General features: G+C 39.6%; 1 protein-coding gene across 6 annotated transcripts in view; it reads left to right on the forward strand.

Moving 5' to 3' along the window:
- CRACD (capping protein inhibiting regulator of actin dynamics) overlaps window positions 1-18,272 on the forward strand; it is a 255,700-nt gene that overhangs the window by 154,176 nt on the left and 83,252 nt on the right. Inside the window, exon 1 of one of the 6 annotated variants that reach the window (XM_074324515.2) lies at window positions 10,609-10,761. The exons of the other annotated variants lie outside the window; for them this stretch is intronic. Within the exon in view, the coding sequence (XP_074180616.2) occupies window positions 10,692-10,761 (70 nt within the window). The 5' untranslated portion in view covers window positions 10,609-10,691. Of the gene's footprint in view, window positions 1-10,608; window positions 10,762-18,272 lie in introns of those variants that run through there. 6 annotated transcript variants of the gene reach the window in all.

The raw sequence follows: 18,272 nt of genomic DNA on the forward strand, positions 1-18,272 counted from the left end.
ATAGGCAGCTTCTTAAGAGAGTAGATCCTAAGAGTTCTCATCACAAGAAGCATTTTTTTTTCTTTTATTGTATCTGTATGTGATGATGGATGTTAACTAAACCTATTGTGGTAATCATTTTACAATATATGTAAATCAAACCATCATGCTATCCACCTGAAATTTATACAGTGATGTATATCAATTATTTCTCAATAAAACTGGGGGAATCTTACTACAGAGTTACAGTAATTAAAACAGCATGGTACTGGCATAAAGACAGACACGTAGACCAATGGAATGGAGTAGTCGGCCTAGAAATAAACACACACACACACACACACACGCGCGCGCGCGCGCGCGCGCGGTGCCAAAAAAATGTATACACATTTTGAGAAAGAAAAAACAATTAAAATTGTAATATTCAATATATACCGATGCCAAAAGATGAATACAAGTCAAGTTTGACTTTTGCAATTACAAGAGGTGCTCAAAGTGGTTACTACCAGCGTCCAGACACTTCTGATTATGTGAATTACTGCTTGAGCAACGTTGACCAAAGTGTCCACCCGTATTACATTTCTTTGGCACCCCTGGTATATATATATTCAAATGACTTTTTAACAGGGTACCAAGACTGTTCAGTGGGGGAAAGTACAGTTTTTTCAAAAATGGTTCTGGGAAAAACCTTACACCATATATAAAAATGAACTCAAAATGAATCAAAGACCTAAATGTAAGAGTTAAAATTATAAAACTTAGAAGAAAATATAGGTAAAAAGTTTCATGATATTGGATTTGGCAATGATTTCTTGGATATGACATCAAAAGCCCAGGCAACAAAAGAAAAAGTAGATAAATTGGACTTCATCAAAATTATAAACTATTGTGCAGCTAAGGATACTATTGACTGAAAAAGTAACCAAAAGAAGGGGGGAAAATATTTTGCAAGTCATATATGTGATAAGGAATTGATATCCAGAATATATAAAGAACTCCTACAGCTCAACAACAACAACAAAAGTCTGATTAAAATATGGGCAAAGGACTTAACTAGATATTTCTCAAAAAAAGATATATAAATGGCCAATAAGCACATGAAAAGATGCTCAACATCACTAATCATTATGGAACTGCAAATCAAAACCACAGTGAAGTACTACTTCATAACCATTAGGATGGCTCTTATGAAAAATAATAAGTGTTGGTGAGGAGGTGGAGAAATTGGAACGCTTGTGTCTTGCTGGTGGCAATGTAAAATGATGCAGCTGCTGTCAGAAATGATGGCAATTCAGCAAAATTAAAAATAGAATTACCATATGACCCAGCAATTCCACTTCTGGATATATACCCCAAAGAAATAAAGACAGAGACATAAATAGGTATCTGTTCACAAATGTTCATAGCAGCATGATTCACAGTAGCCAAAAGGTGGAAGCAACTCAAATGTCCATTGATGGATGAATGGATCAACAAAATGTGGTTTATACATACCATGGGATATTATTTAGTCTTTAGAAGAAAGGAAATTCTGACACATGGTACAATATGGATGAACCTTGAAAACATTATGCTAAGTGAAAAAAGCCAGTCACATTGGACCAATATTGTATGAGACTATTTACATGATGTGCCTAGAGTAGTCAGATTCATAAAGACAAAGTAGAATAGTGGTTGCCAGGGCAGGGGGGAGTCAGGAATGGGGAGTTATTGTTTAACGGATGTAGACTTCACTTTGGGATAATGAAAAGATTCTGGAAATAGATGGTGGTGATGGTTGCACAACCATGTGAATATATGTAATGTACTATTAGAAATGGTTAAAAGGGTGACTTTCATGTTATATATATTTTATCACAATAAAAAAGTATAGTAGATGTGCAAACAATGTTTGTAGAATAAATGAATGGTTAAAAAGTCAACAGGATTTGACAGGCTGGAGGAAAGGTAGGGGCAAAGGTTTAAAGTCCTAGTGGTACCATTGACAGAAATTGGGAAGTGGTAGAGATGTTGATTAACTTGCTTTCATATGACATCATTATATATGACATGACTGCACTGGCAAAGTTTCGGTAGACAGTTAGAACGTAGGTGGAAAAGTAAGACTGAAAATATAGACTTGGAAATGACCATAGCGAGACTATTAAGGTCAAGGGTGGGCTCTGATTCCACCCACCCCAGGCACTTCTGGGGAATTAAGCACATATTACCCTCTTCTCCGCCCTCCAATCTTACTCATAGGATAGAGTCTTACTGTGTTTAAGGGTGGTTTTTTAGCAATTCATTGACATTGGTATACTTATTATGATAAAATAGACTTTTAAGGTGCCTACAAACTCTGAGTTTAAAATAATTGAAATGCCTCACCTAGTTTTCATTGGATAGATAAATACGCAAGATTATGGGCTTGAACAGATACACTGGGAGGAGGGGAAGAAATTGTAAAAGCTCTTATTAACTCATATCTGAGCAGATGCCATAAAGCAATAAATCTTGGGGTATTTGTCAAGTCAAGGCTCTCATCAAAAACAGATAAAACATCCAAAGCTGGAGACGCTTGGATTTACATAAACCACTAAAGAATTCTGTTTAGGAAAAATGAAATACTGAAAAACTTAGAAGCTTGCATTTTGTGAGATGTCTATGGAAAGTTTATTTTGAAGGTTTTTTTTTTAATTTCCTTGGAGGAACAAGAAATAGATGAGCATGTTTGTAGAACTGCAGACTCATTAAATACCAGCTCACATCTCCCTCAGTAAGGCTAAGTTCTTTGAGGAATGGAATAGCTCATTTTGAACAAAGGCATCAGGCAAACCACTTGTCTAGAACCAGAAGTCACACAAATATACAGTCTCTCTGGGCAGTGGCAGCAGAGTACTAATCGAAGGTCATACTTCAAGTGCTCAGTGTTGAACGGACAGTCCTGTCCAGAGTCTATTTAACCACTCCCATGCCCACAAATGCTAATCATTGACAGTATATTCAGCTCTTAAAACAAAGGTCTAAGCAACCATAAAGGAAAAAATTGATAGATTTGATCATATAAAATTTTAAACTTTTGTGCTGCAAAATATGCCATGAGAAAAGTTAAAGACAAACAGAAAAAATGTTTGCAACATACGACATTATAAGAAAATATATAACATTGAGACCATTTTCAGAGAGAGAGAGAGAGAGAGAGAGAGAGAGAATGAGAATGTTGCTGTTCATGGAGCAGAGAAATCTCACACATTGCTGGTGGGAATATGAATTGTTGCAACCTTTTTGAAAAGTAATCTAGCAATGTATATTAAAATTTAAGTACACACTGACCCACCAATGCCTTTCTTCGGAATTTATGTTATAGAAATAAAAGCATCAGTGCCTGAAGATATATGAACCCAAATATTTATTTTAGCATTGCTTGTAGTGATGTAAAAGAAAAAACTGGAACAACCTGAATGTTCATTAATGGGAGAAATAGTTGAGAAGATTATGGTATAGCTATTAGAAAGAATGAGCTAAATCCAAATCTATTACCTGGGGGATATGCTATATTATATATATCTATGATATGAAATAAAAAGGCAAATTGCAGAGTAATTTGTAGAGTGTAATTCCTTTTTGTTAAAAAAGAAAAAGACAGGGGCAGCCGGATGGCTCAGTTGGTTAGAGCAAGAGCTCTGAACAACAGGGTGGCCGGTTCGATTCCCACATGGGCCAGTGAGCTGTACCCTCCACACCTAGATTGAAGGACAGCGACTTGGAACTGATGGGCTCTGGAGAAACACGCTGTTCTCCAATATTCCCCAATAAAAAAAAAATTTCTTTTAATTAAAAAAAAAAGAAAAAGCAATCATTATGCTTTAGTATCTTTGTATGAATAAATAAATAAGGAGAGCCAGTCATGAACCGATGATGAGTATGGTTAATCTGGTTTTTTGCACCTAAGTCCTTTTATTTGCACATAAGGTCCTATAAAAAAAAAAAATCACAAGAAAAGAAAAATGGACCTTAGGTGCAAAGAATTGGATTAATTATAATTTTTGATTCATGATTCACTATCTTACCAGTACAGCTTCACTTCATCACATTTTTGTATGGCTACCTAGTAATTATATGAATATAAAATAATGTATTTAGTCAGTTGCCTGTTGCTGAACATTTCAGATGGTTTCAAAATTTTTGGTTTTATTATTAATGCTATATAGCCATTTTTGTTTCCTTTCCAAATATTTTCTTAGCATAAATTCTTAGAACTGAAATTGCTAGTTTAAAAGATATCTATATTTATACCTTTATGTATATAGGTAGATATACATATAGATGTATAAATATATAGATAGGCATATTTTAACACAGCAACATATATATATAGATTTAGATTTAGATTTAGATTTAGATTTAGATTTATATATAATATATAATATTCTAGTTACCTAGTACTATATAACAAACTACCCCAAAACTTAGTACTTCAAACAACAACATTTATTCATGAATCTGCAGTCTGGACAGAGTAGTCAGTTATGGTGGCTTGTTTCTGTCCCACTTGACATTTGCTGGGTGGCTCGAAGGTGAGAGGCTGGCATCTTCTGAATGCGCTTTCACTCACACGTGTGGCGCTGGAAAGAGTCAAACAGCTCAGAGCCAGAATAGCTGGGACTCCTCAGGCATCTTTCTCCATTTGGATGTGGTCTCTCTAGCATGTTGACTTCTTAGGGTAGCTGGACTTCTTATGTGGCAGCTTAGGGCATCCTGGTGGAGCACCAGGTGGGAATAATGTCACCTTTTCTAACGTAGCCTTGTAAACCATGAAGCATCACTTCCGCTGAACCAGCCCACGCAGGCTGAGGACGCTCCGTCCTCTCAATGCAGGAGTACCAACATTGTAGGAAGAGCATATGGGATGAGGATGAGGCGCTAATTTGGCGTGTCCATCTTTGGAAAATATAATCTTCACCATACATTTTTAAGATTTTTTACACGTTTCCAAATAGCTTCTCCAAATATTGTACAATGATTAAATTGATTGTTCCTGAAACTGCTAACGAAGGGTATCATTATTCTTTCCCATCTTTGCCATTCTGATCTGCAAAGATGGAGTCTCATTTGTATAATTTACATTTTTTATTACTACTGAAGTTTATTGTTCATTTTTATTTCTTTTGTAAGATACTGGTTCACAGAAATAATAAGATAGTCATAATATCTGAAATTGTGAATTAGAGTCTTAGCAAGATAGGGAAAGTAAGTGTTGTGCAGGGCGACCTGCAGGGTCTCAGCTCCCGCTCCCCACATAAGGACGCAGGATAAGGTGAGGCCAAAAAGGAACATCCATGGAGCCATAGATGGGGGAATCATACCACTATATTCTTGCTGGCGGCATCCGCCTCTCGCAGTCCGCGCTTGCTAGCTCAGCCACCATCTTTTTGCTAGCTCCCCATTTTCTCCTAGTGTAGCCACAGCAGTTATATTAGTGGCCAATGGCTCACTGGTTACAGCTGATGGCTAACTAGCCACAGCTGATGGCCATCCAATCACCGTTGATGGCCATTTACTACCTGAGCCAGCTCCTTTTCACGTGAGGCCGAGAGCCTAGAAACTGCACTCCTGGCTCTGTCCCCACACGGAGTCACAAAGAGCCCGAAGTTCAAAGTTCTATAAACTCAGGTAAAGCATCTGTCAGGTAATTCAGGATTCGAGTTGATAATAAATGCTTTGGGTGGATGTGGCAGTGATTAAAAATAATTTGCCAAATAGACATATGAAAAAATGCTCAACATCACTAATCATCAGAGAAATGCAAATAAAAACCACAATGAGATATCACCTCACCCCAGTCAGAATGGCTATCATCAACAAGACAAATAGTAACAAGTGTTGGAGAGGCTGCGGAGAAAAAGGAACCCTCATACAGTGTTGGTGGGAATGCAGACTGGTGCAGCCGCTATGGAAGGCAGTGTGGAGGTTCCTCAAAAAATTACGAATAGAATTACCATATGACCCAGCAATCCCTCTCCTGGGTATCTACCCAAAAAATCTGAAAACATTTATACATAAAGACATGTGTGCTCCAATGTTCACTGCAGTTTTGTTTACGGTGGCCAAGACATGGAAACAACCAAAATGTCCTTCGATAGATGAATGGATGAAGAAGTTGTGGTATATATACACAATGGAATACTATTCGGCGGTAAGAAAAGATGATATAGGAACATTTGTGACAACATGGATGGATCTTGAGACTATAATGCTAAGTGAAATAAGTCAGACAGAAAAAGCAGAGAACCATGTGATTTCACTGATATGTGGTATATAAACCAAAAACAACAAAAGAACAAGACAAACAAATGAGAAACAAACTCATAGACACAGACAATAGTTTAGTGGTTACCAGAGCGTAAGGGGGGTGAGGGTGGTAAATGAGGGTAAGAGGGATCAAATATATGGTGATGGAAGGAGAACTGACTCTGGGTGGTGAACACACAATGGGATTTATAGATGATGCAATACAGAATTGTACACCTGATATCTATGTAATTTTACTAACAATTGTCACCCCGATAAATTTAAAAAATAAATAAATAAATAAATAAATAAATAATTTGCCATTTGGAACTGTGGTGTGTTGAACATAATGTTCTAGTAGAAATCTTACTAAAAAGAAACCCTGTCTCTATGAAGAGAATCCTACCTATATAATATTTCTTTTTTTTAAATTTTTTTATTGGGGAGTATTGAGGAACAGTGTGTTTCTACAGGGCCCATCAGCTCTAAGTCGCTGTCCTTCAGTCTAGTTGTGGAGGGCACAGCTCAGCTCCAAGTCCAGTCAGGCAACCTTGTAGTTGAGAGCTCGCGCTCTAACCAACTGAGCCATCTAGCTGCCCTGATAATATTTCTTTGAAAAGTTTTCAGTGTTATTTCAAAGTATATCCCCAAAAAATTGTATATGATGAGCAGATGCCTTTTTGCTTCCACTGACTAAATACTGAGTCAGGCACTCAGTGTTGGGTCTGGATATACAGTGGTACACAAAACAGGCTCTCTGCCCTCGTGGAGCTTTTCCTCTGCTGGTAACGATGCACATTAAACAAATAGTTATAAAAACAAATATAAAACTGCAAGTTGCAATGAGTGTTGTGAAGGAAAAGGGCAGGGTAGCTGAAGCACAAAGTAGGGGGTCTATTTCAGTATCATTGAGGAAGTGACATTTCAGCTGAAACTTGAAAGATGAGTAGGAGATACCTAGGCAAGAATTAGGGGAAGGGTTTTCACTGAGATGGCAAAGACCCAAGGAACCTGCTGTGTTTAAGGAACTGAAGGGAAAACAGTATCACCTGAAAGAAGTGAGCAGAGATGAGGCAGGAGAGGCAGGCAAGGCCAGGTCAGGTGAGCCAATAATAAATATTCTGGACCTTCTCTTACCTACCTTGTTAAAAGGTAGGTAAGTAGTCCTTTGGCTACTGTGCAGAGAAAGGGCTGGAAGTAGGTAAGTGTCTAAATGGATCATAGTCATCCTGGCAAAAATGGGAGTGTCTTGGACAAGGGTGCTGATAGTGGATGGGCATTGATGCGACAAATATTTTAAGTAGGAATTACTGTACTTCTGCTTCACATTTAAGTACTGTCTTTGAGTCATTAAGTGTCACAGAGCATTAGAGTGTTTAGCCCTTTCTGATAGTGTCTTCTTCTAAAGCCATCTCTAACATGTTACAGCGACTTCGTGTGGCCATCTGATGCTGAAGCCGTCCAGAGTGAAAGGAGGTTTTCTAATCTGAAGCTCCACCAGCAAGGGAGGAAAAGATGCCTCCTGGCAGGCTTCCTGACTTTTCTTTATCTTTTCATCTCTGCCTGAAACAGAGGAGAAATAGCAGGATGAAGGCCTGGGGTTTCTCAACAAAATAGAATTGAGTGGGGTTGGAGCAGTTTAGAGAGAAATGGGAATGACCTCTAGGTCCTCTGTTTTTCAGACTTTATGTTCCCCCCTGTTTTATCAATACTTCTTATTTGCTGCAATCCCCTGAGATAGAAATTCTTTGTAAGAAAAGTTGCCTTCCATGAGGGGAAAAAAAGGAGCATCTTTGGGTGAGAAGTCCTATTTAATTAAATTGATTCAGATTTGCCAACATGTGCCAAGAACCTACTAAGTATCAAGCTCTGTGGTGAACTGACGTCATCTCATTTACCCTCACCGTGGCCTTGTGAGGTGGGCATCATCACGCTCCATTTGCAGGTGCAGAAATTGGTCTTTAATGTAAAACATCAATGTCTACTTTCTGTTTTCATAGAAGAATGATAAAGAGAGCCACCACAATCTCCCTTTTGCCCAAGTTTAGCTGAAATGAGCAATGGCCTAAATGCCATTGAAATGCATTTAAGCAGAACTGAACCTGGAACAAATTCAGGTCATCTTTGTGCCTAAAGAAAAAAGTGTCTAAGTCTCGGAATAGGATGGATGTTGTCGGTTTAAATTGACCATTGTGATAAACAGTCGGCCACCATGAGGGTCAATTCAGCTTCAGGAAATCGTTGATTCCCACCCCCTGCCCCAGTCTCCTGTGTGTTAAGAACACCAGACCAAAATAAAAAAACTTTGTCTTGTAATTACCTCAAAACTTACAGACTTCTGGAATATAAGCATTTCAAAACGGACAGGTGGACATCTGCTCTGCTGATGTGTATATGTGAAATAAATCAGACGAAAGTTATGAGAAATTATTAAACCTATGACTCTTACTAAAGAACTTTTTGAAAGCAATTAAATTCCAGATAATTTAATTTAATTCATTCTTTTTATTATTATTATTATTCATCCGTCTGTCGACAAAAAACATCCAGCCTAAGAGAAAGCTTATAAGAGTTTATTTGAGCCAAACTGACGACAATTGCTGGGAAGCAAAATCTCAACAGATTGAGAAAATGCTCTGCGCAATGGCGGTTTGCAGCTTATTTTATACATAGAATTAAAGGAGGAGGGTTATGTGAAATCCACTGGTGATAGATTAAGGGGGTGGGAGAAAGCAAAGTGGGGAAATCTCTGGGATTGGATAAAAGTAAATTGGAGTGATAGGTACTTCTTTTACCTAGTTACATAGGTGCAGGGTAGTTAATACCGAGTTTCCCCAAAAATAAGACCTAACTGGAAATAAGCCCTAGCATGATTTTTCAGGATGACATCCCCTGAACATAAGCCCTAATGCGTCTTTCGGAGCAAAACTTAATATAAGACCCGGTCTTATTTTCGGGGAAATGCGGTAGTTCACTTTTTACAGCACATAGAGATGGATATCAGGAGACAAGAAGAATACTGAGGGATTTTGCAGTTTCCATCTCCGGTCCAGAAAAAGGATTACTGACATTCCAAGGATGTCATCTTCGGTGCAAAAAGACAATAGATGGGCCCACTTAAAGGCACAGATTAACTTTATGAAGGGCGCTTTTGGCTAAAGATGTGACTTCACGCCATGGCCCACTTAGTTATGAAATATTTTATGCTCACACCATCTTATGTGGTTATTTTCAGTCTCTTGAGCTTGTCAGGCTTAACCTGTGGCCCCTTTTCCGTCCTCACATCTAACGTGATCTAGGCACATACTAGGCTCTGAGCATCCACAGCTTCATGGAGTAATATTCATTTATTAAATATGTACAGCCTTCCTCATGCCAAAAGGTAAACTAAATGGTTTTTAATAAATGACATCATTCCCTAACTCAAGAAGTAGGGAAGATTGATAAGGATGCAGAGAGTAAATACCCCGATGGAGATATGCTGAATGTCCGCTGTAGCCCAGGGTGGTTGGGGAGGGGAGCACCTAACACCGCCTGGGGTGGGGGGTGAGGTGCCCCCAGAGAGATTCCCTGGAGGAATAAGTAAGCTACACAAAAACCATCAACACAGTTTTGCTCCGTCTGTGTGCTTTAGGTTTTGCTCTGTTGGCCTCTTTCCTTGCTCCCTTGGTCCTAGGAGACCAACCACAATTTAAAGCAGAGTGTAGGTGTCTGGGCTCAATCACAGAGTCGCTCTTCCATTTTGCTAGCTGCATGCCTGATCTGTAAAAGGAAGCTTCTTAAATTGTGTCATCTGCTCTTTCAGCCCTTTCCTCTACATCTTAGAAACATACGCGTATTCATATGTTGCCTCCCCCGCCACCAAGAGTTTCATTAGTGCATCGGTGATTAAGTCCATCTGCACGCCCACCACGGTTTGGGAGATATCGGGCTGCACTGTCAACATGATGGATGGGCCTGCCTCATGGCAGTGGCAATGGATGAAAGCGGTAAAGGAGCTTAGATATTCTAGTCAGCTGTTCAGCCTGTGTTGTGTATGTGTTTAATATGATTTCAAATCTACTTGTTTGGGACTTACGTGAAGTTGTTTTAATCCATTTGTTTATGACTGCAACCAAGACAGACACAAAAAGTTTTTTTAGAAGTAAAGTTGCTTTGATACAAGAATGGAGTGAGTCATGCCTGTATGTCATCATTCCGCATCTGTTGTCATTGATAGGCAGTCAGCCCCCGAGCCGTGGGGGGGCCGCACCAGGGGCTTATCTATAAGAACATGTGAGGAAGAAACTATGGCAAGGGAGCATTCAGACTAGAAATACTGAGAGTTTGCGAGGACTAGTTGAGAATTTCAGTTTGGGCAAGGAGACTCTTCGCTAACCTAAAAACTCCCCGAACACCCTTTGGGCATTCACGCCTGTCTTGGCGAGGCTGCCCTCATCCACATGCCTACCCACACTGGAAATCAGCTCTTCGGTTGGTCACCGACTCTCCTGAGTGCCTCCTCAGATAAAGGTACACCACATTCAGTTTGGACTTTATTTATTCACCTTCCTTTGCCTCAAACCATAGTGTGATTACTCTGTCCTTTGTTTGGTGTATGTCACTTCTTTATTTGGCTTATGAAGAAAAATGATCTTGTATGCTATTGGCTTGTGAAATTATTATAATTCCCACAACAAACTTGTGCTAAATAAATTGCTGGCAAAAACAGAACACAGTCTCCGAGGGTAGCTGTTGCTGCCTCCCCCAAACAAAAACAAAACAATCTGCAAGTGAAGCCCAAGTTAGAGTAGTTATATTTTCTTTCATGTATCTGGTTGACATGTGGACAAGGGCAGCCTGTAGCCTGAATGTTCTCCCTCGATGGCTCTTCTCTCCAGTGTGACTGCTCATTATAGGCTTTTGGGTTTCCTGGGTTCATTAACTCCCAATTTTTAACCTGGGTGGATTTCTACCCATTGCCACCCAAGGGCGTTGATTAAAACAAATACTGAAAGTACGAGTTTATGCATTTTAAAAATCTGACCAGCAAGCCAGTGGCTTAATTCTCCCAGGTAAATTTCTATTTCTGAAATTCTATTTCATATAATTGTATAGAAGACATTTTCTATTCTTGGTTCAGTTACTATTTAGCCTCTGAGGGAATGAGTGAATAAAATGACCAAGGTGAATTATCCCTCCCGATTCCTTTGCCCCTAATTTCGTTGAGGAACATTTATTTCCCATTGAAAACTAGCACTTCTCTTATTCATTCAATAAGTGAATATATAACTAGCAACTGCTCTGTTCCAGGCATGGTTTATAGACGTCAGGAATGTAAAGATAAATAAGACATGGACCTTGCCCTCCAGGAGCCCACAGTTTAGTGGGGGAGAGTGACAAATAAACCAGTGATTACAATATAGTTAATACTATCTAGGAGGAAGCCTGGGAGCTAAGGAAACACACAGGTGCAGCACCTGGTCAGCCTTTGAGAGAACTCTGGGAGGTAGTCAAGGAAGGCTTCTTGTAGGAGCTGACACCGGAAATGAGTCTTGAAGGATGAGTAGGACTTATGCAGAGGAGGAAGCTGAAGAAACTGTGCCATGTACATGGCCTAACATTGGCTAAAACAGGAAAGTGAAAGAGTCCAGTTCTTTTATGCCAGATTATAAAATTTTATATAAAGTTTTATTCCTAAAAATTAGCTTTCAGAATAAAAAGAGTTGCCTTATATTCAGGTCTTTGAAAACCTTTTATATTACAAAGCACTCTCTCGATTACTTTATTTTGAACCACAGAGAATTGTTTAGGAAAGACACAGTAGCCCATAATTACCTCTGTCCCTCCTGGTTTATATGCCTATAGAGATCATTTGACAAAAGCAGCAAAGAAATTCAATATAGATTTACTATTTTAGGGAGAGTGGGGTGGGAAATGACTTCACAATTGCCAAGTCTTAGATATCATTGCAAATAAGCCTTTTAAAGATCACTTTGAAATGAAATACAATTAGTGGTTACTTCGTGGAGAATCATGAGTATATACCCACAGGATGAACGGAAAAATAAAACTGTTCTTATTTTAAGCAAATGGATGTTTGTGGCTTGAGGTAAAATTTCCAGTGATAGCATCATGTACAGATGAAAAAAAAAAATTCCAGTTTCAAGATAGTAAAGCCATTTTCACTTCCTTCTCCTTTTTCAAATCCCCTAAATAATAAAGATAAACAAGAACCAGAAATGCAGACTTCATCTTTGAGGATGCTAGGGAATGTGCATCAGCCTGAACTAGAATTTATGAAGACTGAAAATGGTGGAGGGATGGTAAGAAAGGAAAAACATCAAGTTTAAGTTCCCGTGGTATAGGCACCCAAAGAACCTGTAAAAGGCTTAAAGATAAAGGCATTGGTGACCATAGGAGACGGGTGGGAGGGATGCTGCGGATAGGAATTTTAATAGAAAGTCTGTCCAAGGACTTTCTATTTTTCCCCATTGCACACAGGCAGGTAACCAGGTCACCTCTATCCCTACATAAAATCAGAAGTTTATTCTGTGGAGGAAGTAAGCCAGACAACCACCAGTCTCTGAGATTTTAGGCACAGAAGCAATAGGAGTGAGAAGCCCAAGTTTGTACACCTGATAGTGAATGCCGTCAGCCTGGATATCCTGGAGTAGAGGTTGGAGGACCCACCTCTGGAGGAAGTGAACCACCCCAGCGGAAAACCTAGAGATGCTTATCATTGAGAGTCCCTAAATTAGAGAAGACTGTAATGTCCCCCAGTATCTATTCTCCCTCTTATTAATAGAAATTACTCCTGCTACAACTATTGTGCTGGAGTGGAGTAGGGCTGAGACGGGGGTCGGGCCTTCTACGGCTGACGGTAGTCATGGGTGGAGGCCGAATTCGGCTGATTCTCCTGTTGCGGCGAGGACAAGTCCAGCTAGGGAGAGGTCAGTGTTGTTTAGGTTGAGTGAGAAGATCTGTTGTAGGTCCCATGTGTTAGTGTTGAAGAGGAATCAGGCCATAGCTATTAGGAAGCCGACGTCTCCGATTCGGTTATATAGAATGGCTTGTAGGGCTGCGGTATTGGCGTCTGCCCGCCCGTATCACCATCTGATAAGGAGGAATGATATAATGCCCACGCCCTCTCATCCAATGAAGAGTTGGAAAAGGTTGTTGGCGGTAACTAGGATGAGTATTGTGATGAGGAATATAAGGAGGTATTTAAAGAATCGGTCGATGTAAGGGTCTAGGTGTATATATCAGGGAGAATTCTATAATTGACCATGTGACGAATAGTGCTACGGGTATAAAGATTATGGAGAAATAGTCTAGCTTGAAGTTTATTGAGATTTTTAGGGTTTGGATAGATACTCAGTGTCAGTTTATTAGGATTACTTCTTGTCCTGATTGGATGAATATTATTGTTGGGACAAGGCTAATTATGAATGCTCAGACGATGGTTGTTTTCACATAGTATGGGTAGGTGTTGGTTTTGTTTAGACTTAGGGTTAGTGTTAGGAGGAAAGAGAGGAAGTACAGTTTGGTTTGACCTTTTTGGCTTGATACTAGAGTGGAGGTTTTTATTTGGAGTAGGGAGATTGATTTGGGCAGGGCATTTTCTATTCAAGTCAGGTCTAGTAGTAGAGAGGCTGTTTTTTGGCTAAGGGACAGATTTATTAGGGGCATGAGGCGGTGCATTACAGTTGGGAAGTAGCCTAGTAGGTTGGAGAATTTGAATGGGACTGAAGGGTGTTTGAATTTTAGGTTTTGTGTTGCTAGGCTTAGGTCTATGGCGATGGTGAAGCCTAGGATTGTTACAGCCAGGGCAGTTATTTTTAAATACCAGGGTATAGTTATTTGAGGCACGGTTATAGTGGGGATGGTGTTGGTGATGGAAAAGCCGGCAAAGATACTTCCGATTAGGAGGCGTTTAATGGAGTTTATTAGATAGGGGTTGTTTTCGTTGATTAGAATGAGTGTGGGAAATCGGGGTTGGCCCAGGAGTGCGAAGAAGATGATTCGGGTGCTGTACACAGCTGTTAGGGAGGTGGCAATTAGGGTAATTAGAAGGGCTCAGGCATTGGCCTATGACGTGTTGGCTGATTCGATGATTAGGTCTTTGGAGTAGAATCCTGTTAGGAAGGACATTCCTGTGAGTGCCAGGCTACCTACAGTTAGGGCCGTAGTGGTGAAGGGAAGGGTGTTGTATAGGCCTCCTATTTTTCAAATGTCTTGTTCGTCCCCCAGGCTATGGATAATAGACCCGGAGCATAGGAATAGCACGGCCTTGAAGAATGCATGGGTGCAAATGTGGAGGAATGCTAGATGGGGTTGGTTGATGCCAATTGTTATTATTATGAGGCCTAGTTGGCTGGAGGTGGAGAAGGCTACAATTTTCTTGATGTCGTTTTGGGTTAGGGCACAGATTGCTGTGAATAGGGTGGTGATAGCCCCCAGGCATAGTACCACGGATTGGATGGTTTTGTTGTTTTCGATTAGGGGGTAGAGTCGGATGAGTAGGAATACTCCCCAAGTTTTGGCAAGGGATATGGTTGTCTAGATAGAGACTACATTTCCAGGCTTCCTTGCAGTAAGGTGGGACCACTAACTAAATTCTTAATGGTGCGATCAGCTTCTACTTTTCTCTCTTAAAAGAAACTTGCTTGTCCTCCCCTTTCTTTCGTTCCTTTCAAGGGTAGGATGTGGAAGCAGTGCTGGTAAGGCCAGGACAAGACCCTGGGAGACAGTGGAGCCATAAACAGAAAGAATAGAGCAGCCGCACCCATCAACTATGGAATGTTAAAAGAGAAAGAAATGAAATCCCAATTTGTTCGAGCCACTCTATTTGGGGGCCTCTTTGTTGTAGCAACTTAGCCTGTAACCTAACTGATACTCTATATATATTTAAAACAAAACAAATAACCTGACTTTTTGTCCAAATACTCTGTAGTGAAGCCTACTAGTTCATAACATGTGCTAGCTTCAGAACAGCTTTTTAGTTTTTCGTTATTAAAAACAAATGGACAGCTAAGAATCAGTAGACATTTGATTAAAGCATCCTGCATGAAAGGCAGGAACCCAAGGGAAGAAACAGGAAAAGGGAACTCAAAGACATCAGAAGCAATGAAGGGAGTAGAGGAAGACTTCAAAGAAAATGTAGTGAAATTCTCGGAAAGATGAGAGGAAGATACTGCCTGCATGAAAAAAGAACGGGATGCTGTTCATTCAAAGAATAAAAATCTCTTGGAAATTAATCATTTAAGAAACAGCCCAATAAAAGCATTGGAGGACGAAGTTGCATACATCTCTCAGGAAGTAAGCTAAAACAAAAGGGTGGGCAATGGTGAGAAAAGATAAGAGTAGTGGAGAAGATTCCATTAAGTCCGACACATTACTGACATGAGTTTCAGAAAGAGTGAGAGGAGAGAATAGCGAGGGTGATTATAAAAAAAATTATCAAAAACAATTGTATATTATTGACTTATAAAATGTCCAACTTGAATCATACAGTATTTCCAGATTAATATGTTATTTAATTAAACAGCCATAATTAAACTAACATATTTTACATTTATAGAATATTTTTAAGAACACATTTGATAATATTTCAACTAAATCCCTAAAATATTATATGCACGTATATGTAAGATGACCAAAAAGTCAAAAGCTGGGAGCAGGAAGAGAGAATAGCCTTGGCTCCCATCAAAACTCACACAATCATGGTTCCCCAAAATTAGGAAGGGGGGTTCATGTGCTGGCAATGATATTATAGGCCTTATAATGATTCCCAAATTTCTGACATGAGTGCCTGAGTAGCTTCTAGTACTGATTCCTGACGTAATCATAAGATGTTACATGTTTAGTAAAGAAGATGATGGGTTTAGTTTTAGACATACTGAGTTTGAGGTATCTATGGGACATCCAAGTAGAGGTTCAGTCTACATATCTGAAAAACAAATGCTTTTATTAGCTTTTGACGTTTTTTTTTTAACCATAGACAGAACTGAAATTCAGCTAGTATACATTGGTGTGGCTGTACTGGTTGCCAAATTCTGACATACTCTGTACTCACTGGTAAATACTCTGTATTCACATCTCCCAACCCCCTGCATGCCTTCCCTCCCCCCAGCACCCTACTGTCCTAACCCTTCCTTGAGACTCCACACCACCCCACAGCCCAGCAACTAATGGGTTAACACGTGACCCAGCCATGGGCCTCCAGGACCCTGTTCCAGGCCTATAGCTGTCCTGTCTGCTCTCACTCCTAAAGCTTTTCATTTACCTCCTGCTTACAGCTCATGAATACTGAACACGTTTCCCACATATCCAAGTGCTTAGTCTGTGTCATCACCTTCCACAAATGTAGTACCACTCCTCGCTGAGTCCCCTCTGCTTCTGGCAATCTGCACTACTCACTGCTCCCTGACTCCCTACGTTTTCGCACCTTCATTTCTTTGTGCTCATTATGCAGGAAGAGTTTTCCCTGATTTCTGAACATCCCATGTTTTATTCATCCTTCAAGGCTAGTTCCTATTCCCCTTCTACCCTGAAGCCTTCCTCTCAAAATGATAAGCCCCTCCTTCAAACAATCATCCCTTCCCTGGGAACATATCACTTCCTATCTTACATTAGGTTTATCTTAGTACTTTCTATAAAGTCTTTTTCATAGTAGAATGAAAGTATGAATCTAAATGTCTCTACCAATTATCTTCGGTATATACCGTAGTTGCTAGCAGTTTCATCATTTGTTTAGAATGACTATGTAGTATAATAATCTTAGATTCTCCAATAATGTTTTGGGGTCTGGTTCCTATAATATACCATTTCACTACATGCCGGAAAAATAAATAAATAAATAAGTAAAACAGTAGCACCCAAAACAAACAAATGGAGAAATGTTTGCTGATTTTCTGAAGTAAAGCTTCTAGTTCTTTTAAGTTGTGTTTTGGTCCTCTCTCTGTAATGTAAAATGGTGATAGTAGTTTTCCATTTTCTGCACTGACTTTAATTAATCTTTCAGAAATGCTAGCGCAGAGCTCTTTTTTCCTAAGGATTGTTGCACTGTTTGCTTGACTGCAGCAAATCAAGCTCCTATTGTGACACTTGCAAGCAGAGGATGAGTCATTGCTTTGGCTGGGACCAAGTGTTTCCTGAAGTCAGACACAAGATCAGAATACCTAATGGTACCTTGCTACCGATAATCTATCTCAAACACTCTCCTATTGCTCTTCATAGAAATGAAGTAAAAATCAAACTTTCAATGTTTGGCTGAGGTTGCAAATAATTTGCACTTATAAGATCATTGGTGTCTAGACAAATTTTCTTTTCCTAGCATACATCTGATTGCTTTTTTACTCTCTTCTTTTAAATAAGATTCAGACGAATATATAAACTATGATGTGTTACTCCCGTGATGCCTTGGTTTATTGCTGAAAGTAATGTCTGGCATTTGCCCGAGGTAGAGAGGGGGATGGGCAGGAGGCATTGACAAGACCTGTAGGGTCCCGAAGGTTGTGATTGCCAGCCCCACCCTGCTGCTTTGAGCGCCCAGCCAGATCTCATGCTCTGCAATGCAGCTCTCAGCAAATCTTTATTTTGTCAGAGAGCGGGGAAATAAAACTTCCCTGAGATGGCATTTTCCTCTGAAACTAGAAAATGCTGAATGGAACTAAATTATCTAACCTCTTCCCTCTAAACCTCCCTTCCTTTTTCATTACTATCTCCTAATGAAAAGATTATGAGCCATTTGCACCAACTTAGATGGATCTTGAGATTCTTATGCTAAGTGAAATAAGTCAGACAGAAAAAGTCGAGAATCATATAACTTCACTCATATGTGGGATACAAAACCAAAGGTAACAAAGGAACACGACAAAGAAACAACTCATGGACACAGATAACAGTTTAGTGGTTATCAAGGGTTAAGAGGAGAAGAGGGATGGAAGATGAGGGTAAAAGGGATCAAATACATGGTGATGGAAGGAAAACTGACTCTGGATGGTGAACACATAATGCAATATATAGATGATGTATTATAG

This window comes from Rhinolophus sinicus, chromosome 1 (assembly GCF_057876585.1).
Source record: "Rhinolophus sinicus isolate RSI-liver-muscle chromosome 1, RSI-T2T, whole genome shotgun sequence".
Lineage (NCBI taxonomy): Eukaryota > Metazoa > Chordata > Mammalia > Chiroptera > Rhinolophidae > Rhinolophus > Rhinolophus sinicus.